Source organism: Balaenoptera musculus, chromosome 2, assembly GCF_009873245.2.
Source record: "Balaenoptera musculus isolate JJ_BM4_2016_0621 chromosome 2, mBalMus1.pri.v3, whole genome shotgun sequence".
Taxonomy (NCBI): domain Eukaryota; kingdom Metazoa; phylum Chordata; class Mammalia; order Artiodactyla; family Balaenopteridae; genus Balaenoptera; species Balaenoptera musculus.
In genome coordinates this window covers 89401175-89427023 of record NC_045786.1, presented here as the reverse complement: position 1 = coordinate 89427023, position 25849 = coordinate 89401175, and the positions used below count along the sequence as shown (strand labels likewise).

Genomic DNA, 25849 nt, shown 5'->3' with positions numbered 1-25849 from the left:
TTATTCAGCTGGCTTTCTCCCTGGAACCCAGCCATCCCAGGGCCATGCTAGACCACAATGCACTGGTGGACTTTCAGCCAAGGGGTTGGAACTGTTAAGACTGAGGGACCTCTTGGATGTGATTTGGGAAGGGATTCAAAGGATGGCCAAGTGAGAGATCTTCCAGACTTTTTTCTAAGTCACAAAGATAGTAGCATGTAGAAACACCTTTTGTTTTCCTAACTCAATCACGACTGATACACCATCTGTAAGCGCCTTCCTTATTTGTTGACGTGTTTATTCTCTGTCTCCCCCACCCCCGCAGGATGTAAGCTCCAGTGGGGCAGGGACTTTGCTTTATTTACCACTTCATCCTGTACACTCAGAACAGTGCCTGGCACATACCAGGCACTCAGTAAATGTTTCTTAAATGAGTGAGTGGGCTCAGGTAGTAAAACAGTAGGAGACTCCCAGAATCCAGGGAACAGGTGGCAGCTGCTGTGAGGGAAGTGATGACTGTATGGGCACAGAGATGAGAATGAGGGCTGAAGTTTATTGGTACTAGGGAAGTAGCCATTGCAATGACAAAGTGACAGTGAGCTGCTCAGCCAGTCTTCTTCTTTTCTGGACATCTGGGGATCAGTAAATCATGGCCAAGTCCAACAATTCTGGACTGCATGGCCAATCTCACAATTCTGAACGGGACACCATGGAATCCCTGGGCCCTTAACAGAGTCCTGGGGAGCTGTGCAAATGGCCCAGGGGACTATCCGTTGCCAGCATCTCCTCTGCTGCTCACGTCGGAGCCCAGAGAAGCCTCTGTTTGGGTGGGGAATGGCACAGCTTGCATTTGAACTTGCTCTTTCCCTGAAGCTTAACATCTACATGTCCAGCTCATTGTCCCAGAATTTATAACCCAAAGTCTACATAGACGTTCCTGTAACCCTTGATGTCTTTAAGCCTGTTGCTCCTCAGATTTGCTTGGATCTGCCTTTGGCCACTCTTGAAGGGGACAGTCTCCAGAGTGAGGCTGGCTCTGTGATGGGGTTTGAGGACTCCAATGCTGCAGCAGAGAAAGGAGGATGTCAGAAAACCATAGGATTATCATAACCCCACAGTCCCTTTCCACTCAGCAACCAGGCCTCCCCTTTCCCTGTGTCCAGAAAGGACAGTGCTACCCCCAGGATAAGATGGGAGGGAGGGCGGAGCGCTCCCAGTACTCACAGGACTCTCTGCTGTCTCCTAAAGAGACCACTTCCTTCCGCAGTCAGTGCACAATCTTCAACCTGCTCCGAGAGGGGGTTTGAAAATATCACCTGTATGGAGAGCGGCCGGTTCACAATGGCTGCTCCTAAAGCCTGAACAGCGAGATCCAGAGAGGAGGGAGCAGAGAATTAGTCTCATCCCCCCCGTTCACCAAGCATGTATGGAGGGCACTGTTCCCTAGATCTGTTCCTGAAGAGCTGGATTTCCGTGGCATGTGTTTTTCCAACTATGGACAACTTAATGGGTTGTCATTAACATTTAAAAAAATGAAATAGAAGAGAATATCAGTGTACATCACACAAGATATGGTTACATGAAACTTTTACTTCACTTATACATGTATGGATGTTTGTGTAAAATACTTCTACTCAACCCAGCATATGGAAAGGTCTGATGAGTTGGGAGTCTCCAGTAATATTTCCTCTGCTCCAAGGATTTCATCCAAGTGTGAAATAAGCAAGAGCTCCCAAAGGATTCTCATGCATAATTTGAGTGGATAGAATATTTTTCGGCAGTTTTTGCTTGTTTCTTCTTTTTGCAATCTGACTCCATCCCTTCCTACCCTCTTAACTGGCTTGATTTCTTTTCACACCAGTGTGTGAGTCAAGAGCAATGGATCATTCGGGACATAGAGAGAAGGAAGTAGCCTCAGGAAACTTGAAGGCACCTTTGGAAACCCTCCCTAAAACAGACTCCAGTGGCTGGGCTTGCCAGACACACCCCACCAGGGGGCACCCCAGGCTCACTCAGCAGGGTCCAGGAGGCTACTTGGCACTGGGGAGACAGCACTGGCAGGAAGGGCCCTGTGAAGTCTCCCCACCAGAATGTCAGAGAAGGAGGGGTCCTTGGAGGCCATCTGGTCTAATCCCATCATTGACAGTTCAAGAAGCAGAAGCCCAGGGGCTTGTCCAAGGATGCACAGCCAGGAAATGGCAAATCAAACCTAAGCTGACCTTTGTTCGGGCAGTGCTCTTCCCCCTCTCAGGACCCTCCCATTTGAGCCCATGTTTCCTCATGTTGACCCTGGGGAAGGCCAACAGCAAGAGGAGGCACAACAGAGGGGTCTCTCCCCGACCTCTCCATGGCAGCTGCTCAAGGTCCACCCATAAGGCCTCTCATGGTGCAAGAGGATGGAGACCAAGTGTGTTCAGATAAACCTCCCGCTCCTGGTGGGAGGTTCCTGGAGGCCCCAGAAGAGGCAGGGGACAGGAGGGGCTGCTCTCCTGAGCAAGCTCTCAGGGGGCTCCCCCACCGCCCCCGGCCCAAGCCGGTCCCAAGGAGCCCTCAGGCCACGCACAGGGCTCTTGCCTACATTAATCATGATGCTGGGATAGGCTAAGGTGGTGATCTTGTTCACCATGGTCTTCTCGGGACTGCTCTTCTCTTCACCCAGGGCACTGATGCGGATCAGCTTGTCTGTAGACAGGTACTGGCCGTACTGGGAATAGGGGATTTTGCAGGGATAGGTCTTTGCTAGGTAGAGAACACAGGATGAGGTGAGACTCGCTGGGGAAGTCAGCTGGGCCTGGGTGGATCTGGGGACGCTTCTACAGAGAGGAGGGGGCCAACCTGTAATGATCCTCAGTAAAGTAGGTACTCGGTTTTCAGATGGAGGGGCTGAGAGGTGAAATGGCTTGCCCAGGGTCATTCTGCTGGTAAATGGGTGCACTGAGGCTCTAACCAAGGTCTGGATGACTTCAAAGCTCAGGCTTTCCCCACTAACCCAGGCTATATTCCTTGAAGTAGTAAAGGAAGGATTGGAGGAGAAGAAGGAGGAGGTAAAGGAAAGAAACAGAAGGAGGAGAGGAGAAGGGAGGGAGAGGGAAGGAAGGAAGGGAAGGAGGAAGACTCTGTGCTGGAGGGGACACTAGGAAGACCAGTGTCACAGGGGTCTGCCCCCAAACCCTTGTTGGCTGGCTTGACCCCACTGGCATTTCCATAAGCCACCTGTGTTCACAGACTGTCCCCATGCCCATACCCAGAGCCCATACCTTCTTCAGGAGAGAGTGTGGTGAAGGCTGTGTCCTGCCAGAATGGGGGCAGGGGGCTGCCATCATGCAGCAGAGACTGGGCACTCAGGTTCACTTTGAGGTCCTTGAACTGGGGCAGCATGTTGAGGGCCAGCAGGACAAACCTTATGTCCCGGCCCATGTCGGGTGGGTCGAGCAGCTGGAATTTCAGGGAGACCTGGACAACATCACTGGGCTGAAGGGAAGGTGTAGCAAGGCTCCTAGGACTGTCCCTTGGCAGCATGAACCTGGAAGTTTGTGATTCTGTTTGGAGGGAGCCTTGGGACCTTCCAGGCTTCAGCTTCTGAAGAGCCTTCAGAAACACCTGCCTCTCCTGGAGGGAACCTGGGAGGACAGAGCACAGAACCAGCTGCGGGCCAGGCTGACCCAGAGGGTAAACCTTGGCTGAACACCCTCAGCAAAGGCTCCACCAGGGTGTTAAAACCTTCATTTCCAATAACAAAGGCTCCCTACTAGTCATCAAGTCTTTCCAAGAGTCACACTCTGCTGAGCTCTTACACCTTTCATCTTCATATCAACTGTGAGATAGATGTATTACTATCATTATTATCATTCCAAATACAGATGAGGAAAATGGGGCTCCGAGAGGTCATGTCGCTCGCCCAAGTCACACAACTTGCACAGGGCAGAGTCAAATGGAAACCAAATTCGTCTGACGTGAAAATCTGTGCTCATGACCGCTGGACTCTATCCCGCGTTCCCCAAGGGAAAGATGAAGGCTACAATGCAGAGGAATAAACCTCTTAAAGACAACAGGACATGGTGTGATTTTCTGCTCCAGGACCAAATTATTGGTCAGTTGTAGACTAATTCCTGGAAACTGAGAAACTGAGAAGCTACGGTGAAAAAAAAAAAACAGGAGGCAATTCAGGCAAACCGAGTTTCCAGAGCGCCCAGGCTTCAGTCCTGGGCAGGCGCTGTGGCCAGGATGTGCCCGAACACTCATCCGTGCTTCCCTAATAATCCCAGCAGCTGCCTGCACTGAGCACTTACTGGTCCCCTCAGTGCAGCCCCACAATCTCCCCAGGCTGAGGCCACCCTTCTCCCCTCGCTCTGGGGTCATTCTAAGCCTGGATCCAGGCAGAAGAGGATCTTGCAACATTGGCTTCAGTAAGAGTGAGCCCAGAGAAGTGTGAATCAGACTTAGCTCATCTGTGGGCCACTCGACCTCCAGATTCTGCCAGTCCAGTGGGAGCGGACAGAATGCCATCTGACTGAGCAGGACACTGAGGCCCACTGGAAAATAGCTCCAACCACCCCCCAGCCCCCTGGCCCAAGTTCACAGCAGAACCCTGTGGACCTCTGTAGCACATGCTGTCAGTGCCCCACTCACATCCCCTTGGCACTTGCTGTTTCAGTGCCCACGTGCCCTAATTTCACATTCTAGCACCTGCGGCTCTTTGTCTGTGGCTTTCTCTGCCACCAGAGCTGACTCCGCCCATGCGTGGAGCAGGCCAGGAGTGCTAGGGAAGTTACGCCCCCCAAGGAGCAGCCCTCAACCCCTGACTGAAAGGAGTTGGTGGATGAAGAGCCTAGGCCCCTTGCCTCGTGGGTGGGATAAATCTGCGGTGTTGTTCTACACTTTACACTAAATCTCTGATAGGGTTGCCAGATTTAGCAAATAAAAATGCAGGGCGGTTTCATTTGGATTTCAGATTAACAACAACTAATTTGGGCCATGGTTAGACAACAGCATTCTTCGTCCTGTGTTTTCCCAGGCCACCCCACTGGCAGGGCCCCCAGCAGGACTGAGCCCCAGCCGCCCACAGTGCTAACCGGCCTGACAAGGTGCTCTGCATTGGCTTCCTCCCCTTCCCCGTCTCCCTTGCTCACTCTCCTTCCTTCCAGTAGTTCTTGAATCTCCTCAGTGATAAACCACTTGTCCTCAGGATCCCCCACCAAAACAGCCACAGAGAGAACGGGGGGTGGAGGGGATGATCGCCAGTACCCTTGGATGTGTTCAGTGCTTGTCTCTCAGGCTCAGACTCTGGAGCTCCTCTGTGTTGGCCCCAAAGGCCGACACGGACAAACCACAGACACCCACTTGCTGGTGCTCCCAGGAACCTCAGGTACCCCCGCCCCCGCCCCCTGTAGTCATGAATCACTCCTGCTCGGATCCTGCCCCTCACCGTGCTTCTGGCCCTCTTGGACTGCGTATTTTTGCTTGGCTCCCTGGTGGTTGAAACTGGTGGTTTATCTCAATTTCCAGGAATCAGTCCACAGCTGACTGATGTAGATGCCCCTTGCTCTTGCTGGCTTGGGTCAGAAGACCCTGCCAGGGCTCCCATCTCAGAATCATCCTCTGCATAGGGTGGACGTAGGAGTGAACATTTGGCCTTACAGGGGCCTCGGTGCTGGCTGTGGTCTGGCCTGTCCTCCAAACACCCAATGAAACATGAATCAAACAATAAGCTAAATGAAATTAATCAAATTAATAGGAGAGAGTTTGCTCAATCCCCTGCCATCTTCAGTGGGAGGCTGATTTTTCGGGAAGGCAGGGGCAAGGAATTCCTATACTGTTGACGGGATGCCTGTCAATGGCCCTGCAATCAATGTGACCATCTTGGAGGGTGCTCACTGGCCTGTGGGGAGTGGGGTGGTGATGGGCATGAGGAAGTGAGGCAGTGAGGACACCCCAACTGGGACCTTAAAACTCAAGGGCTGAGGAGACAGTGGGCCTGGGTCCTGCCCATCCACACCCCAGAGGGCTGCCCCAGCTGGCAGAGAGGTTCCCTGGGGTAGTGGGGAAGGTGCCCACAGGGCTTGCTCATACCTTCTCCGTACTCGCAGTTTTCCGTGACGTCATCCCGCTCATCACTCTGGATGCTCTTGGTGCTGATAAAATTGCCAACAGAATTGGCATCCAGGTGAAGTTTCTGCTCCTTCCCTCCAACGACCAGCCAGGCCATGCAGTCAGCATTTACCATGGAGAAGGTGAAGGCTGGGTCATGGTTCAGATCCACCTCTCCTTCTCTGATGGCTCTGACGGAGGCAGGGCCGCAGCAGTAGAGGCCTAAAGGGGAACAGGGGGGCCTCAGTGGGCTGCGGCTGCAGGGCCGGGTGGGGCGGGTCTGTTTCTGTGGGAGTGGGCTCTGCCTGTCCTCCCAGGAGCCTCACTGTTGCTCATTCCTGAGGTGTGGTGTCCAGCACCTGCCAGCCTCCGTATCCGGGAGGGAGGTCATTCCAGGCCATCCAGCACTCATTGCAGACGTGGAAATTCCTGAGGGAGAAGCCAGAGGAGTGGGTGTCAGATGAAGCTGAGGGAGAGTTAGTGATGCTCAAGTTCTTTCTGGAGCAAGGCAGGGGGCGATGAGTGATGGACGGCTGGATAGAAAGACAGGACACCGCAGGCCTGCACCCCTCCGTGGGTGACAGGTGACCGCTCTTCCTCCTGTGAGCCTCAGCTTGCCCGGAAAAGAGCTTTCCTCTGTTTGTAAATAAGAGTGAAGGTTTCCAGAGCCGACGGAAGTTAAAAACCCTTCACTCTCTCTCAAAGAGACCCTTGTAGCCCTTTCCTGTATGTGCTGCTGACTCACAGAAGCAGTCACAGAGGCAGAGGTTTTTTTGTGTCCAGAGGTGAGACTTCAGGCCCTCCTGTGGTCAGAGCCACAGGCTGAGTATTAAATGAAGGAGGTGACAAAGGGGAAAACTCCCCCAGGGTAGAGAGCTCTTGTGATGTGACAATTCTAGACTCAGAAAATCGTCCTATTTGTGTTCAGCTGCCTCCCAGCCTTCAGGTTGGGGCTAGCAAGCCCTGGGGCTGGTGAAAATGGGGGTGAGGCATGAGAGGGCAGCAGGCTCGTAGGTACCGTCCTACCCTGCTTCTTGCTGGTAGGGTTTGCCCTAGAAAGACAAGGTGTTTCTCACCAGACACTGTCCTCCTTCTTACTCTCCAAAATCCTGCCTGTGTTGTCATAATACTCACCTATGATCAGGTTTCCGTCTGTGTCGTGGCCAGAGTCAACGTTGGTGATTACTCAGGTGGAGATCCCCAGGCACCTCATCACTGTAGAAAGGACAGAAAAATCTCCTGTGGGCTGTGGATTCCTGGACTTAGCGCCCTAGGCTCAGGGAAATCACGCATTTGGCAGGCAGGAGCTGTCTGGGGCACTGGCTTGGTGACACTTCCAACTTCCCTCCCCACCTTCCTGAGCTCCTCTCCCTGGGGCTCCACACGAAGGTTAGGCAGCTGGTTGCTCAGACAAACACTGCCAGGGCCAATAGAGGGTCAAGCAAGTGTTGGGTTCCCCTGCCCCAAAGGCCTCCTTTGGCAAGACTCAGCAGCTTGACTTGCCTCACTTCTCTCCTGGCCATAAATCTCTATCTTCAAACCAAACTGTGGAATTTTTTTCACTCCTGTGGTAAGGAGTAAGACCATCAGATTCTTAGGCAAAGAGTTCTGCTGCTTGGATTCCCCCTTCTCTATGGGTGTACTGTCTTGGAAGCTTATTGAGGAAAGTATTACAGATCCAGCCAGGAAGGGAAGGAAACTGTAACAAAAGCCTAGGAAAGTGAGGGTCTGTACCTAATGGAGAAATTCTTGAAAGGAGGTAGAATGTTGTCTTTATTCCTGAGGGGCCATCCCTTTCCTTTGCCAACCAGCTTCTTTTCTTTGCCCTCTGCCATATTTTTTGTGATTCTGCACTCTTTTAAGAATAGCAATATCCCCCAGCCCATCCCACCACCAATCCCCTGGGGATCCCCATCCCCTCAAGTCCAATGGTAACAGTCCACCTAATTCAACAATAATGATAATGATAACAAGTGTCTGCCAGCCAGGCATGATGCTAAATGTTTCACATGTACTGTGCTCAGGACAGCAGTACACGGAAGCTGCTGTTAATCACCCCTGTTTTACAGATGAAGAATCAGAGGCTAAGAAAAGTTTGCTACCTTGACTAAAGCCACACAGCTAGGAAGTGGCAGAGCTACCACTCAAATCCTGGTTTCACTGCTAAGCTTGTCGCCAGTTCTGAGCCCACCTCCCACAGGTGCACACAGCTCAGCATTCTAGTATTTTCCCCTTATTATACAACCCACCCGTTTTTCCATGTCATCAAATCTTTTCCAAAAGCAAGATTTCTAGCAGAGGTTAATTTTTTTTACAAAGTCAAGAAATTTAACATGGATTTAATAGTATAAAATCCATCTTCGTATTTTCCCAAATGTCTTTTATATCTGTTTTTTGCCCCCCTGTCCAGAATCCAATCAGAGTACATGCATTGCATTTGGTTATATCTTTCCAGTTCCTTTTAAACCAAAAGAATCTCCTTTCATCTAGAACAGTCTTTTAATAATTTAGGTCACTTGATTAGTAGAAGGCCCCATATTCTGGATTTGCCTGATTGATTCTTCTTGGTTAATTTCAGAGTTAACATTTTTGACAAGAATACTGCACAGGTGATGTTGTGTAAATCCCTCTGAATCACATCAGAAGGCACAGGCTGTCCATTTGTTCTACTAATGGGGGCCTAAGTTTAACTATTTGATTAAGGTCAGATTAATGCCCAATGGAAGTATCCTTTCCCTGTCATTTAACAAGCAATCACTAGCATGAAATATGCTGCTCCCTAACAACCTTTCACCAAGTAATTTTAGCATCCTTGATGATCCTTGCCTGAATTAATTATTACACTGGTGGTACCAAAATGATTATATTCTAACACTGTCGTTTCTTCTACCTGTATTAGCTGCCATTCTTCTATAAAGAAAAGCATTTCAATCCCCCTCTCCCATTTTTTGGTATTTTTATGGGTTCATGTATTTTTTTTCTTTCACTTCAGCAGAGGTTATTTTTAGACATTTGCTTGGTTTCTAATTTTTCCCCTGTTGTAAATAGTACTGTGATGGACATCTCTGTAGATCAGTTTCTACTTTTCCCCCGTTGGGACAGATTCCAAGAGGTAAAATGACTGAGTCAAAAAATACAGGTATTTCTAAGGGTTCTTCACAAATACTACTGTCATTTTAAAATGTTTATAATTTTTAGTTTAGATACTTATTTATACTAAGCATTTATTTGCTTATAGATTTTAGTTTAGGCTCCTTCTTATACTTCGGCACAAAGCCCTTCCAGGCTGGGGTGGGGACACATCCCTGGATGCAGCCCAGGAAGGGTAGGAGAGAAACCCAAAGGGGAAGCATGCACTTCCTTGGAACGGCAGGTCTGCACAGGTCTGCAAGGAACGGAGGGCAGGGAGTGAGCAGAGCTGACAGTGAATTGTAGGTGGAGGTGACACAGGACCACCTCGGAGGGGAGGGTGAAGGTGGGAAAAGCTGCCACTGAAGGAGCATGAGACAGGAGTGAGGCGAGAGCATGCAGGTGACTCAGGAGCATTGCATGGGCACATTTATGTTAAGATTACAGTCAGGAGGGTGGATAACATTTATCGTAATAAGAGCACATGCCAAGGAGGGGTGGGCAGGGAGAGCAAGGAGCAAGCCTCCATTCTTCACCATGATTGATGAATTCATGAAGTGCCAGTGGCGTTGTCAACTCCTGCTAGACATGGCGGGATGGGCATTTTTCCACCTGAGCACAGGTCATTGGTCTCATGGTGCTCTGAGTTCTCTACTAGACATGGTACATGGTGTGTAATGATTTGTTTATGAGTCTGTCTTCCTGAGGGCAGGGATTGTGTGATAGTCAGCTCTATCATTATACAACCATTAACAATACAAGGCAGGCCTGTATTGCAGAAACGTAGTGCATCTTTGCACTACGGGTGATGGGTGAATGAATGTCTTGAATCTTTTGTCTATTCTGTGATTTCTGACTTCAGCACAGCACCGTCACTGTGTGCTGTGCTGTGGTTACCAAGCTTGATTGTCTGTAGAGCATAAGCTTTGAGTGGTAATGGATTTGCCCTGATCCATTCTCACCATTTCCTCATCGTGCCTTGTGAGAGGACTGGGATAGGGGACAACAGCTGTCGCAGTGAGGCAACAGAGGGACAAGAATTCTTTCTTACATAGGGAGAAGGCCAAGGCTGTAGCTTCAGTGTCACACGAAGGGAGCTGACAGCATTCGGATCTGCACAGTTGTGCACATACATGTTTCACGGGGTTTTGCCCCCTCTGTCCTGCTTTCTCTGTACCCCCGCAAAGAGCTCCTCCTGTCTTGTGGCTTCATCTCTCACTCTTTGCCCATGACTCCTGAATTTGAATCTTGAGCCTACATGGACACTTTGCCGTCGCTAAGCACATCCCCAAACGAGCTTGTCTTTCATTCTTTCCAAGCTTCCTTGCCAGTCGATGACATCATCATCCTCATAGGTGCCAGGCATGGTGCCAAGCACTGCACAGGCATAATCACACTTAATCCTCTCCACAGCGCTGTGATTATCCCACCTTTGAAGAGGAAAAACCTGAAGTTTAGAGAGGTTGAGGTCACATGGCAGGAAGAGGAGAGCCAGGGCAGGATTTAAACCCACATTTCTCTGATCTCAAAACCCCTCAAGCTTTTAACTACAAGCCACACCACTGCAACTTCACTAGACGTCCCAGCAACGCTGGGAAGGCATCATTCTCAATGCGCCTTCAACGCCTCATTCTCAATGTGCCTTCCTCTGTGAAGTTTTCACTGACTACTCCATGCCACACTAATCTCCCTTCCCATGCTCTCACTTGATTCCAGTCACCAATGCCACACATTTTATCAATGCATGAAGCTCTCTATGATCTCATATATTTATCTTATCTTGTCAGCCAGATTACAAATCCCCCTAGAGTAGGGCTCAGATCAAATACTTTTCTTGCGTTTCTTCACTCCTAGCACAGTGCTGCCCAGAGTAGGTGCTCATTAAATTCATGTTGAAGTGAGTTTTCTTTAACCTCACTTCTGCAGACTGTCAGTCCCGATGCCTCAGTTTGACATGACACTCACGTGACTCTTTCATGGATAATTCGGTGGGAGCTGAGTCCCTCGTAAAAGAGAAACCCTTATGGGGCGTGTGTGTTTGTATGTGTGCACACACATGCATGCACATTCACACAGTTGCACATGGACAAAGGTGGACAAGATCTCAGAGTCAGGAAAAGGACTACAGAGTTCCTAAAGTATATTACACCACACCACACTCCTGGCATGAATTACTATGTCTCTTCATTCAGCCATTCAGCACTTGTTCAAATGAACTTATTTACAAAACAAAAATAGACTCACAGACAGAGAAAACAAACTTATGGTTACCAAAGGGGAAAGGGAGGGAGAGGGATAAATTAGGAGTTTGGGATTAACAGATACACACTACTATATATAAAATAGATAACCAACAAGGACCTACGGTATAGCACAGGGAACTCTACTCAATATCTTGCAATAATCTATAAGGGAAAAGAATCTGAAAAAGAATATATATATATGTATAACTGAATCACTTTGCTTTATACCTGAAACTAACACAACATTGTAAACCAACTATACTTCAATTTAAAAAAAGCAGTATTGGGACTTCCCTGGTGGCGCAGTGGTTAAGAATCCGCCTGCCAATGCAGGGGGCACAGGTTTGAGCCCTGGTCCGGGAAGATCCCACATGCCGTGGAGCAACTAAGCCCGTGCACCACAACTACTGAGCCAGCGCTCTAGAGCCCACAAGCCACAACTACTGAGCCCACGTGCCACAACTACTGAAACCCGCGTGCCTAGAGCCTGTGCTCCACAACAAGGAGGCCACCGCAATGAGAAGCCCGTGCAACGAAGAGTAGCCCCCGCTCACCACAACTAGAGAAAGCCTGAGTGCGGCAACAAAGACCCAATGCAGCCAAAAAATAAATAAAATAAATAAATAAATTTATATTTTAAAAAAGGCAGCATCAGGCTAATTGTATAATAGCTAACACTCATGTCAATCTCAGCATGTGCCTGACATTTTCCCAAGTGCTTGCCACATGTTAACCCACCACCCTGCGAAGGAACATTCCATACAGTCCTTGATGTCTCATAAATCAGTGGGGAATAACAGTAGATTCATACTTAAGCCAAAGGCTGAGGCAAAATAATGTGCCAGGACCTTGGCTGAGGTTCCTTCTTTGAGAAGGAAGGGCTCAGTAAAAACAATGAGGGCTAGAGTTATTGTACTGAAATGAAGATAATGAGACACTTCACAGAGACCAATATACAACTGAGTGAGAAGAAATCTTAGATGACTTCTAACCCAAGGGTGTTCACAATAGTTTTAAGCAGAGGACTCTACATGCGAGCCAGATCATTGGGAATCCAGTATGTAAAAGATGTACATACTAGAACAATGGGGTAGTTTTGGGTGCCCTAAGCACACAGCCTCCTCATCTCCCAGGCTATTTCCCACCACCCTCCTCTGGGGCTCTGGGCCCAGGGCCCTACTTTACAGAGGAGGGGATGATGCCCGTAGGCCTGCTCAGAGTCCCAGCCCTCAAGCCCAAGTCACGGCTGCCCCCACCCCACCCCCTGCAGCTGTGGGCAGGGACAGACCAGGCACATCCCCAGGACGCCTGGCTTTTCTTTTTCAAACAACTTTATTGAGATATAATCCACATGTCACAAAATTTACCCTTTTAAAGTGTACAACTCAGTGGTGTGTAATATATTCACAGGTTGCGTAACAATCTCCACTGTCTAATCCCAGACCATTTCATCACCTCAGAAAGACACTCCATGCCCGCTAGCAGTCACTTCCCATTCTCCCGTCCCCCCAGCCCTAGGCAACCACGAATCCACTCTCTGTCTGTATAAATTGGCCTATTCTGGGCATTTCACATATATGAAATCATATAGTACAATAGGTGGCTTTTTTTAAAATTAATTTATTTATTTAGTTATTTTTTGGGTGTGTTGGGTCTTCGTTTCTGTGCGAGGGCTTTCTCTAGTTGCGGCAAGCGGGGACCACTCATCATCGCGGTGCGCGGGTCTCTCACTGTCGCGGCCTCTTGTTGCGGAGCACAGGCTCCAGACGCGCAGGCTCAGTAATTGTGGCTCACGGGCCTAGTTGCTCCGCGGCATGTGGGATCTTCCCAGACCAGGGCACGAACCCGTGTCCCCTGCATTAGCAGGCAGATTCTCAACCACTGCGCCACCAGGGAAGCCCCAAAATTTACCCTTTTAAAGTGTACAATTCAGTGGTGTGTAATATATTCACAGGTTGTGTAACAATCTCCACTGTCTAATCCCAGACCATTTCATCACCTCAGAAAGACACTCCATGCCCGCTAGCAGTCACTTCCCATTCTCCCGTCCCCCCAGCCCTAGGCAACTACGAATCCACTCTCTGTCTGTATAAATTGGCCTATTCTGGGCATTTCACATATATGGAATCATATAGTACAATAGGCGGCTTTTTTTTTTTAATTAATTTATTTAGTTAGTTATTTTTTGGGTGTGTTGGGTCTTTGTTTCTGTGAGAGGGCTTTCTCTAGTTGCGGCAAGACGGGGCCACTCTTCATCGCGGTGCGCGGGCCTCTCACTGTCGCGGCCTCTCTTGTTGCGGAGCACAGGCTCCAGACGCGCAGGCTCAGTAGTTGTGGCTCACGGGCCCAGTTGCTCCGCGGCATGTGGGATCTTCCCAGACCAGGCCTCGAACCCGTGTCCCCTGCATTGGCAGGCAGATTCTCAACCACTGTGCCACCAGGGAAGCCCACAATAGGTGGCTTTTTGATGCCTGGTTTTGGGGAGAATTTTCAGGCAACAGAACATCACTGTCCCTTCTGTTCCCTTGTTACAGAGCAAGGCATCCAGGCTACTTCATAGACCTCAGGGCTGAGGGGTCTGACCTTGTCACAAGGAGTGGACGGCCAGGACAGGAAAAGCCTAATGACTGAGAGAGACCTATGGAGCAGTCAGACATGAGCGCTGGAAGGAGGGTAGGTCAGGGATTTCTCTGAAATTCCCAAAGTAACAGCCAAGTAAATTGATGTCAAGGAAACATCTGTCCAAAAAATTATAATCGTATCTTTGATGCATGGAAAATCTCCTTTTTGTGATTTTTCTTTAGGAAGTTGAAGTCAATATGCTGATGTTATTAAAACAGGTCATACAGGGAGGAAGAGCTGCAGAGGGGAGAATGCACTTCTGAGTCAGACTAGAGTCACGTGGTCACCATAGGCCTCAGTTTTCTCATCTGTAAAATGTAATTAATGATATCTACTTTGCAGATGGTTGTGAGCATTGTAAAGTACCCAGCATGTGCCTTAAGCACAGGGGATGCTGGCTAAATGGCAGCTGCTAGCATCGTTCATGTAGCAGTATAGTCTAGTGGTTACAGCCAGCCAGACCTGGATGTGAGACTAGCTCTGCCACTCAATTTCCTCATCTGTAAAATGGAGATAATGATAGAACCTACCTCTAAAGCTCATCTGGGGAATCAAACAAGGTGATCCTAGTTAGAACTTACTGAATTCTCACTGTAGCCAGGCATTATTCTAAGCACTCTCCATGTATGAACTCAGTCAATCCTTTCAATAACCCGACGAGGTAGGTACTATTAATTTCCCCATCATATGTCTGAGGAGACTGAGGTACAAGTTAAATGACTTGCCCAAGGTTACTCAGACAATTAATGGTAGTGCTGGTATTTGAACCCAAGCTTCACCATTACTCTAGGCTGTCAAAGTTTTAGCACAATGCCTGGCACCAAGGAAGTCCCCAGTAAGCGTCAGCTATTGTGATTGTTAAAGAATAACAATAATAATAATTTTTAACAACATGCTTTGGCAACTGTATTGGGTTAAGGAGTTTGACTAAATCCTTGACTTTTAGTGGAGGTTTGAGGCTGGGTCTTACCCATCTTTATAACCAAGATTATTAGAAGCACCGTGCCTAACATAAGGACTCAGTGTGTGTTGTTGGATGAATAAATGAGTTTTCCAAACTGATAGACATATTTATTAATGTACAACATTGTGGCCCTGTTGGGGAAGGCTGGTATTCATTGAGCTGTAGGTGGACCGGGCCACGTTTGACCCACTTTGCCCAACCCTTTGCTTCCTAGGTCACTAAAGCGCCGTGATTCTCATAAACATTTTAATTGGTCTGCTCTCATAGCATAATCTCCATTCACTGGCTCCATCTCTCTCACCAACCAGTTCCAGACAACCACACCCGAACCCCTGACCCTCTCCTTCTACACACACGCACCTGGCCCATTAGACTCTCGGCTCTTCCAGGCCCAGGAAGGCTCCCTCTCTATCATATACAAGATTGATCCACTCTCTGCCTTCAGTCTTATGCCTGATCCCTGGATGACTCAAACATCCCAGTTCACCCAAATGTCTGTGACTCTGGGCATCAAAGCTGTCGAATTCCTGGTTTCTTACCCCTAGGCAATCAAGGCATCCAACTCCAGATGGGGCTGTGCGGCTGCAGAGGAGTAGCTCCTCCTCGCCAACCATATGAAGTCATCCTGTGTGGGTCCTGACAGAAACCTCCTGGTGCCCGTGGACAGGGGCTGGCACCTGCTTCTTAGCAGCCTGGAGCTCCATAGAGCTTCCTGCGAGAGCCTGGAGATGGGTCCAGCGCGCGTGCATGCACACACACACACGCACACTGCACCAGCCTTTGCATACAGGAAATTTCTACACAAAAGGCCTGATCCCTCAATAAACACCAAGTTGTGGGCACATCTGGCTTCCCTGGATTAGACTAGAGAGTCTTGTGGGGAAAAGCCATACTTGGCCTCTTTGCCCAGCCAACAAGAATAACTTCCTGACTGTGGCCCAAGTCAGGTACATAGATACACCTGCCAGAAGGCGGAGAGCCGGCCTAGGCCTGGGGGCAGGGTGAGGACCAGGAGCAAGTGTGGCCCTGAGTGAAGCAGAAAGCCTCCTCTTGCTACCTCCAGTATATAACGCATTTCCAGGTGTTCCCTCCCTCATCAGTCTCCTCCCCTTCCTTCTGCTTGCTCCTCTTGCCACCAGCAAACCAATTTCCAGTTGCCCTCTTTCCCAGTACCAATTTTCAAGCTTTTCTTCTACTAATGTAGCATTCACTCCCTATCTGAAAAGCTGATCTCTTTTGGTCCCCCTTCCCCTAACTCCCTGGGCTGAATCAGGCTTCCAGGCCCTCTGAACATGTGACAACTCTAGATTCAAGGTCATTGTTCTTCGTCTGCCATCTAGCTCTGGCCCCGTGGCCCATACCCCTGTTCAGACACACCTTTCCCTCCCATGTATGCATCTTCATCAAGCCCATTCTCTGTGCTCAGAAAGGACACTAATCAGTTTGTAAGTTTTCTAATTACTTGGCCTCTCACCTCATTCCTGTCTTGGACCTGGACAATTCCCAGCCAGGCTCTTAAGAGGATTCTGTTAGGTTGTCCAAGTTCAGAAGAAGGGAAGGGCGCCGGGTTCCGAGAAGTGTGTGGTTTCCACCTCAGAACCACCCTCTGAAATGAGCTCAGATATGTGAAGCCCTGAGGTCACTGATGAGACGTTTTGCTTCCTTGCAAATGTCCCTTGGTGGGAACTGTGTGAGATTTCTGGGACAAGAATGGTTCAGAGGGTTGCGACATGAGCCATTGTATTTTTTGTCTTTCCATGGGGCCCTTTCCACTCCCTACCCGTGCACATGACAGCGGCAAAGACCCAGCACTGCCCGTAGCACACTGGCTGGCAGCCTGTGGCATGCCACTGCTTTAGGACGGCCACGCTGCCCGTCCACTCCACGGGGCTGATGCCGTCTGGGTAATTCTCGCTCCAGTCTCCACTGAGCACCCCACGGTCATCGTTGCTGTTGATCTGAAGAGAAGCCATATGTAGAAGCATTAGAAGCCGCCTTTTCCTCAACGAGATGTGAGGTGTGGGTCGCCTTTGCAAGGACCCTGGGCCTGAGTTGCAGGAGACTTTGATCTCATTTTACCTGGGAGCTTCCAGACCTGCTGGGGAAGGGATGAGGTGGGAAGCCAGGTATTCTGGCTTGTCTACCACTGTTAATTAGTTTATTATTCTGTTTCTACCCACCCTCTTAACCCCTCCATCCCCCATCCCTGCAAAGCCAGAGCTTGGCTCTAAGAGCAGAAATTTAGAAACAACGAGACCATTTCCCAAACCAGAGCTACACTTAGTCTTTCCCAAAAAATGCAATTTGGAATTAATGAAGGTGATGGCCCACACCCAGCTCTTTCAGAACTCAGTTGAGAAAACCTGTTACCCACATTCTTTCATCAGTCTCATCAAAAATGGCTTTGCTGGAGGGCCTCTGCCTCTCGACTCTTCATTCCCTCACTGCAGGGGCAACCGTGAGTGGGCAGGGCTCCCCTGCACAGTTTCTGCCCTCCCTGGACACGCCCTGGGTGGGCAGAACGAGACCCAGCCTCACCATGGGACACACCACTCTGCTGACGTGGACGGGGCTGCCTCGCAGGGCGTAGTCTGTGGCTGGGTCGATCTGGAAGTTCAGGCTCTTGTCTAGCAGCTCCAGGCAGATGTCTATGATATTCTCTTCAAACTGCGAGAGGAGATGCAGAGAGGCAAGGTGTCCAGACTTGGCGCACGTGATATGAAAAGAAATGCATGACCCACCCCGCCCAGCTCTCCAATGGAGTGCGTTTGTGGAATACAAGCCCGTTTGGAAGGAAACTGTGTCTAGCCGCACAGCCATGGACTGCCCTGCCTCTGGGACAGGTACAGGGTCTCAAAGCTCTGGGGTCACAACTCACCCAGTTTGTAGGTCCTGCCTGTTAAATTCCTGTAGTTTTTCCCAATGAGTCTGACTGGCTGAAACATGTTTCTCCCTCTTCTCCCCTTTAATCCCACACTCACGGAGCTCCTGGGATGTTCTTGCTAAAGCCACGTTGCCTCATCTTCCACCCGCACCTGCTGACCCAGCTCATCACTGGCAGCGAGTGCTGAGGTGATGGCCCCGACTTGCCACGGCACCTGTGATCCAGTGGGGCTTTGGATTGACTAATAGCATGTGAGTTATGGAAAATTTTTACCGAAGGCAGGCTGACTCCGTATCCTTCAGGCTTGTCATGAACGCCACTTCCTCTGAGGCTTGCCGTGAGCCAGAGCCTGGTTTTTCTCCACGGCCCTGGCCACATCTCTTACTCATCAGACTCAGTTACAATGCGGTAGCCAAGGTCTGTCCTCCCTGCCTGACTGTATGCGTGTTTCTCTCCCGTTGTTCTCACAACTCTACCCCCAGACCTGGCACAGTGCCCAGCACATAGTCGTGACTCTGTGCATCTTTGTTGAATGAGAGTAAGTGACAGTGTTCCATTTATTCCCATGGAACACTGGGCAATAACCAGGATTCGGAGGCTTCTCTGATCCATCTTCCCCAGGGGACAGTTTGATCGGCTCCCTTTTCTGCTTTAAAATGTTCAACGGCGGCTCCTGTGGCCTACAGGATCAAAGCTGTAACCTCCTCTGCAAGGTGCATAAGATCCTCCCTGATCTGGCCCCCTTCTGCCTCGCCAGCCTCATGTCTCAGTAACCCCCGCCGTCTCACCGTTTTTTGCTCCAGCAACACCAGATTCCTTGTAACCCCTGCAGCAGGCCAGACCCTTTCTCACCTTTGTGTCTTTGCCCATGCTTCCGTCTGACTGGGATATTTTCCCCCTTCCTTCACTTGGCTAACTCAGTTCAAGCACCCCCTCTCCCAGGAAGCTTCCCCGGCACCCCCATGCCCAAGCGAGTGCTCTTCCTCCAGGCTCCCAGAACACCCTCTGCCTGGCGCTCAATCTTTACACACCCCACTGCGTAATAAGCGACCTGCTTGTGTGACCAAGTCCCCACTTTACTGTGGGCTCAGGGACAGTGTTTCATTCATTTTCATGCTTCTAGCACCCAGTCCCTTGCCTAGCACTGAGCAGGCATTCAATATACGTTTACTGAAGAAGAGAGAGAGAGAGAAAACCCAGGGCTCAGAAGGTATCAACTCCTCACTTCTGTTTCTCACAGATGACAGCCAACTCCTGTCCAGGGGCTCTCCAGGATCCCCATCTGCCCATGCTGGGTGAGGAGTTGGGGATGTCAGTTGGGACCAGTTGAGGCTGCCATGTCTCCTCTTGACTATAGCCACCCCAGGGGCCGAGGCTAGGCCTGATGCTACATGTGCTGGAGTTCTATTTGGGCAAGTCCAGGAGAGGGACCCATATCAAACCGATACAAGCTCTACAAGCCCCGCCTCAGGATTTTCCAGCCAACAGCCCTTCTGAGCAGCCAGAGCTGGCCCTCTCCCCTGCTACCCCGAGAGTGTTTTGGTGCTGGGGCTCAGCCTTAAGAACCCTTTCCCTGGCCTGGCACTGGGCTTCCTGGAGCACCTGCTGTCCGCTGAGCTTTCAGTGAGAGGCAGGCTTTCAGAAACGCAGGGGTTGCAGAGCATTGCAATTAATCCGATGCTATTTTTACAAATAAAATCGCATGTTTTAGAATATGCATAGAAAACAAAATGTAGAGGAACATACATTTTGCTGGTGACAGTGCTTAGAAAGACCTTCATATTCTAGGCACCTATTTTTGTAATGTTTCTCTATAAAGTTTTTAAAGCAATTATGTATTACTTCTTAAAAATTTTATACCAATTTTATTTTTTTATTGAAGTATAGTTGGTTTACAATGTTATGTTAATTTCAGGTGTACAGCACAGTGATTCAGTTATATATATATATTCTTTTTCAGATTCTTTTCCCTTATAGGTTATAAATTAGGAGCTTGGGATTAATATATACACACTGCTATATATAAAATAGATAACCAAAAAGGACCTACTATATAGCACAGGGAACTATACTCAATATTTTGTAATAACTATAAGGGAAAAGAATATGTATTACTTTTTAAATTTTTTTGGCTGTGCCCCGTGGCATGTGGGATCTTATTTCCCTGACCAGGGATGGAACCCATGCCCCCTGCAGTGGAAGCATGGACTCTTAGCCACTGGACCGCCAGGGAAGTCCCTGTATTACTTTTATAATAAAAAAGATACGTAATCAAAGCAAATAACTAGGGACTTCCCTGGCGGTCCAGTGGCTAAGACTCCACGCTCCCAATGCAGGGGACCCGGGTTCAATCCCTGGTCAGGGAACTAGATCCCACATGCTGCGACTAAAGATCCTGTGTGCCACAACTAAGACCCTGCGCAGCCAAATAAATAAATAAACTTTTTTTCAAAAGCAAATAACCGAAGAATAAATAGTAATAGGGAGGGAGACGTCACCACTGCTCATCAGCTGTGCTTTTGGATGAGATGTTCAGGGGACAAGTTTTCCTCAGTGCGACAGAACTGATCCTAGGGTCTGTCGCCTGGGGTTGTGAGGATTAAGTAAGCGTGGCAGCTGGGCCCCCGCTGGAAACACAGTTAACAAACAAAAAACCAGGCGCCATCATGGCCATTGTCACTGTTGTCCCTTCATCCTCACCCTCTTACTTAGTGGAATTCCTGAGTGGGTGCCTTCAGCTGTCCTTCCCCCTTAAATCCTGTTGTCCAAATCAGACGTGATCAGCAAAGAACACCTTCCAACTTTCTTTGGCTGCTCCCCTAGCTCCCAGCAAGGTGTGGGGTCATGTCTCATACCTTCCTGGTGCCATTTAGTTCCCACTTGTCAGCAGTTCTGGGTGAAGCATGCATGAAGGGCACCCTCCCATCTGCTCCTGCTCCCCTCTCCCTAGGAGCCCAGGGCCTGGATGGGCCATGAACAGGGCTGAGACTCACCTGTCCATAGTTCCAGGGGCGGGGACAGATCCAGTTCTTGTTCCCTTGGTAGGAAGCCGTAATCATTCACGACATACTCCTGCCTCTGGGGTTCACTGTCCAAGTAGACAGCGTCTCCTGGGAATCAAAGTGGGAGAACACAAAGCAGAAAAGTCATGCCACCCTTCCTGTTCCATTCCCACCCCCAGAAGGCCCAGGGCCATGGAAACGGAGCTCTGGGGAGGGAACCCGCTGACTCCAAGAGGGGCATGAGTGAGGTGTCTTGGGGAGGCCCAAACCCCTACCCCCCCATCAACACCAGCGACAGGCTCAATAGGAACATGGGGTAGAAGTAAAAATTACCTTTGGTGGAATTTCTTGGTTTACAGAGCACATTTACTTCCTAGCCCCATTTCAAGGTTGAGGAAACAGGCTCAGAGTGATAAGTAACTTGCCCAAACCACACATAAGTAGAGTGAAATTTGAACACAGAGCCCATGTGAGTCCATGTTCCCTTCTCTTTCTGCTACACTCAACTAATCCTGGTCGGAAATGAGAAAGCTGGAACCTAGGGGTTGGCATTGACCTCACCATTCCTTCTGTAGGAATTTATTCTAAGCAAAGTATTTAGAAAGTGCGCAAAGATTTAGATACTTAAGCTGCTCGTCTGAGTGCTGTTTATAACACTGAAAAGTTGGCAACAACCTAAAGGCCCTGTCCTTAGGGACTAGTTAAATAATCATCTCCATCACAGAATTCTGTGCACTATTAATAGAAGGGTACAAAATTGTATATTTAGACAGAAATCTACGTTTGATATATTAAGCTTGAATAGGTTACATAATGTGTAGGGCACGAATTGACTTTTGTTAAAAACATACGTGTATGAACAGAGGATTTTGAACCCTTTTCTAAAAGATGTTAGCAGTATTTTTTTTCTTTTTGCCTATTGGTGTTCTCTAGATTTTCTGGAATGAACACGTCTCTTTTATGATATAAAAGAAATTTCTCTTTAAAGTTAAGAATAAACAAACAAAAGGCCGTGGGGGCAGATGTCCTCATTGCAGTGTCCTGGAACTGTCTGGAAGCCCTGCCTGAGCCTCAGGTGATGGTACCCTCCCCCCTTCCTCAGAGGCAGCCTCAGACACAGTCTGAGGGGGATGGGTCGCTGGTGGAGAAGGACTCCTGGCTGACATGCATTTTATCAGGTTTTGGACCAGTGTGGTGAGAGCTGCAGGTTCATGGTTGAGAGCACGCACATCCCCCTCCATAGTGGGGACCAGCAGTGGCCTGAGACAGGGTGTGTGGGGCTCCCCAGCCAATACCTTGGCCGTGGTGATGGGGGAGCCACTGATCCTGACTTCAGCCCCTACCAATCCCTAGCCCCTATAGGTTCTCCCTGGGACCCGGGTGGGGCACAAGCCTGAAAAGAGAAGGCCCCACAGGCATCACTCTCCTCCCCACAGCTCAGGGGGGCCCTCAGTACAAGTCTGAAACCCCTAGTCTTGGAGGCCGGGAGATATGCGTGTGTGTGTGTAAGAGAAACACAGAGACTGGGAGAACAGAGAGACAGACAGACAGCTGTCCTCCTTGATTCAGTGGCAGTGCCTCTTCACCAGGCTGATAGGTAAGAGTTCTGAGCTGTTCAGCGACAGGGCAGTGAGAGGTGGTGAGAGATGTGAGGGTTCTGGGTTCTGGCACGACCCAGCAGGCCCCCTGGGGATAAGGTTGGGGGAGAGGGAGAGGGAGGAAGGGAAGCGGGGGCGTCCTTTAAGTCAGAAGTAAGGCTTGGTTGAGTCGGCCTCTGCCCCCAAGCCCACCAGACCCACTCCCTGCTCTCATCCCTCCCTGCCCTTCTTCCTGCTCTCTCCTCCTGGCTCGCCCCTTCCTTCTGCCCACACCGTGTCTGCACGTCTGCGGAGCTACCCCTGCCCCAAGGCAGATTTAGAGGATTGGGAATTATCGGACATGTGGTGCTGGGACACTCTCTGTAGCTTTGTCTGTCTAAGACAACACTAGAAAACAGCCAAAATGTCCATAAGTAGGGGACTAATTAGAAACATTTGGTACGTTCAAACAGTGAGTAATCGTAGCTATTAAAAAGAATGTACTGATAGGAAAATATGTCCAAAGTTGAATGGTTAAATGAAAAAAGCAAGTAGAGCATGCTTTGTATTAAATAATCCCATCTGTGGTATATATTGTATAATCACACACGCATGCATATATGCATAAATACATATTTGATAAAATATAGAACATTTCTGCAAGGCTACACAAGAAAATGTTAACAGGATTTCCTCTGGAGGATGGAACTTGGAGATTGGGATAAGGTTTTACTTTTCACCTTAAATGGAGCTTTTCTTTCTTTCTTCCTTCCTTCCTTCCTTTCTTTCCCTTTCTTTCTTTCTTTCTTTTCTTTCTTTCTCTCCCTCTTTCTTTCTCTCCCTCTTTCTTTCTCTCTCTCTTTCTTCCCTCCCTTCCTTCCTTTCTCTTTCTTTCTCTCTTCCTTTCTTTCCTTCCTTCCTCCTCCTTTTCTTTCTTCTTTCTCTTTCTTTTTCTTTCTTTTTTCCTTTCTCTCTCTCTCTTTCCTCCCTCCCTCCCTCCCTCCCTCCCTTCCTTCCTTCCTTCCTTCCTTCCTTCTTCCTTCCTTCCTTCCTTCCTTTTACCCTGTACTTCATTCCACAAATTTAAAATGGAACGCACTTATTGGTCTTATAATGAAAAACCTCAAGTTAACTTTAGAATGTATGATGATGGTAGTTGTTAATAGTAGTCAAACTTAATTGTAATAGTTTTCTTTTTAAGTAAAGATGACTTGGTTCATCATTTTAAAGTTCTGAATAAGTAAATAAATACCAAGGCTTCTCTACCCTGCTTGTTGGTGGTTGGGAGTGGATGCTGAGTACGTGGGATTGGGGAGATTTGTGGGTGGCTAGGGAGAAGGGGTCTGGAAATCTTTGAGCCTGGCTGTCTATGGCACTGACAAAGGGGCAGAGATGAGGGAACCCACACGGTCATCCCACCTTACCTGAGCACCAGGGATTGAAGAGCAGGATGAACTCCCCAAGCTGGTAGGCCATGACAGGCCCCTGTAGAGATTCGATGTGAACCTTCAAGATGTACTGACCCACGGCCGCCATGGGAGGGGTGCACAGGCTCACCTCCAGGGAGGTGGCCCCAGTGGTCTCCAGTGAGGCGATCCAGGGGCTGGGGCCACGATGACCTGCCAGGCTGAACACAGCCTGAGTCCCCTTGGCCAGGTCTGGCAGTGGTCCTGAGGAGGGAAGCAGAGATGAGGACCTCTGCGGTGACCTCCCACCCCCCAAAATCCCCCACAACACACACACACACACACACACACGGCCCCTGCGAGCCAGCCGGGGTCCTTACCAGTCTCAGCCAAGAAGATGATGTTGTCCAGGCCTGGCTGGCAGGCCCGGTTCCTGAAGTACAGGGTGACGTTGAAGGCCTGGCCCCGGCGAACAAGGAGGCGGTCAGAGCTGATCTCCTCCGTGTGGTTCTGCACGTTGTTCCAGGAGCTTTGGAGGTCAATGAGGGCCACCTCCAGCCCCGTGACAGGACAGCCAGGGCCAGACAAAAGAGCAAGGTCGTGGAGCCTGGTCCAGTCCTGTCCACCACTTGCTAGTTGTGCAAACTCGGGAAAGAAACTTAACCTCTCTGAGCCTCAGTTTCCAAGTAGGTAAAATAGAATCCATGATACCAGCCTTACAGGGTTGGTATGAGGATTAAATGAGGCTCCAGGCGTGCAAGTGCTTCTTTCTTATTTCTTTCCTCCCTTCCTTCCCTGCTTCTCTGACCCTCTGTCCCCTTCTCCCGTAAGGAGGTGCATAGTTTTCTGCCTCTGTTTGACTCCTCTTGTAGGTCTGGCCAAGTCTGATTGCTCCCTTCAGTCTAGCATGTCTCCAGATTCACCCCAGCATCCACTTTCTTGGACTTAACAGTTTCACTTGACCCTGCACCAGCCTCTAGATCTGGGAACAAGTCCCTGGGGTAGCTGTCCCAGGTTAACTGTCCCTGGGTTAGCTGCTATGCTTGAAGCAATTTGCTGGCTCTCTGACTACCACTAACGCTATATGTGACCAGTGCCCTGGGAGCTGGGATGCTGAGGACAGTCCCAGAAAGGCCCACTCCCAGCCTTCTGCAGCTTCCGCTAAAACAGACTGACCTCATTGTTCTCCAAGTATGCCTCCCCCAAAGGGCTCCACTTCTGACTTCTCCATGTTTGGCCGTGGTTCTACCACGGTCCCTAGGCACCCGGGTTCACAACCCTTAAATCACAGTTGACTTACCCATCTTCTTCTCAGTCTCTATCCGCTCTTGTGTCATAACTCCCTTCACTCCTTCCCTTAAAAAGTCTGTGGTATCCATCTGTCCCTTTCCAGGTTAACACAATTCCGACCTCCTCACCTCACTCCAAGTGACTATAACAGCCTCCATCAGGTCTGCTTCCTACTTCTCCACATCACCCACCCCTTAACACATCACCAGATTATCTTCCCTCAAGATAATTTGATCATCCTTTGCTGATGATCAAATGCATTTGGCCATCCTTTTGCTTTAAAAGCCCACAGCCCAACATGCAAAAGGCACACTCCTTAATCTGACACTCATGACCCTGCAGACCTGGCCTTAACTTATGCTTGCATTCTCACCTCTCACCACTCCCAGCATGGGCCCTCTCCTCCAGCCAATCTACCCCCAAGCAAATGGTAGCCCTGCCTGTTCGTGTATTTTGATCCTATAAGAGCCACAACTCAAAATGCTCCTTCACTATAAAGAATTTGTATAACTCAACAATTAAAAAAAAAAAACTCAAATAAAAAATGGGCAACTGATCTGAGTAAGCATTTCTCCAAAGAAGATACGCAAAAGGCCAATAAACACAAAAGATGCTCAACGTAATTAATCATTAGGGGAATGCAAATGAGATACCACTTCACATCCA

At 49.2% G+C, this 25849-nt stretch overlaps 1 protein-coding gene across 1 annotated transcript; it reads right to left on the bottom strand.

The window, feature by feature from the left end:
* Positions 1 to 560: 560 nt before the first annotated feature.
* On the bottom strand, positions 561 to 25272 carry TGM5 (transglutaminase 5). Its single transcript, XM_036842009.1, is given in 14 exon segments — positions 561 to 1042; positions 1204 to 1337; positions 2558 to 2718; positions 3237 to 3599; positions 6049 to 6298; positions 6402 to 6495; positions 7143 to 7281; positions 16805 to 16982; positions 17563 to 17691; positions 20902 to 20953; positions 20955 to 21018; positions 23912 to 24157; positions 24274 to 24525; positions 25194 to 25272. Coding segments are annotated over 14 exon segments (2295 nt in total). The 3' UTR covers positions 561 to 888.
* Positions 25273 to 25849: the final 577 nt, after the last annotated feature.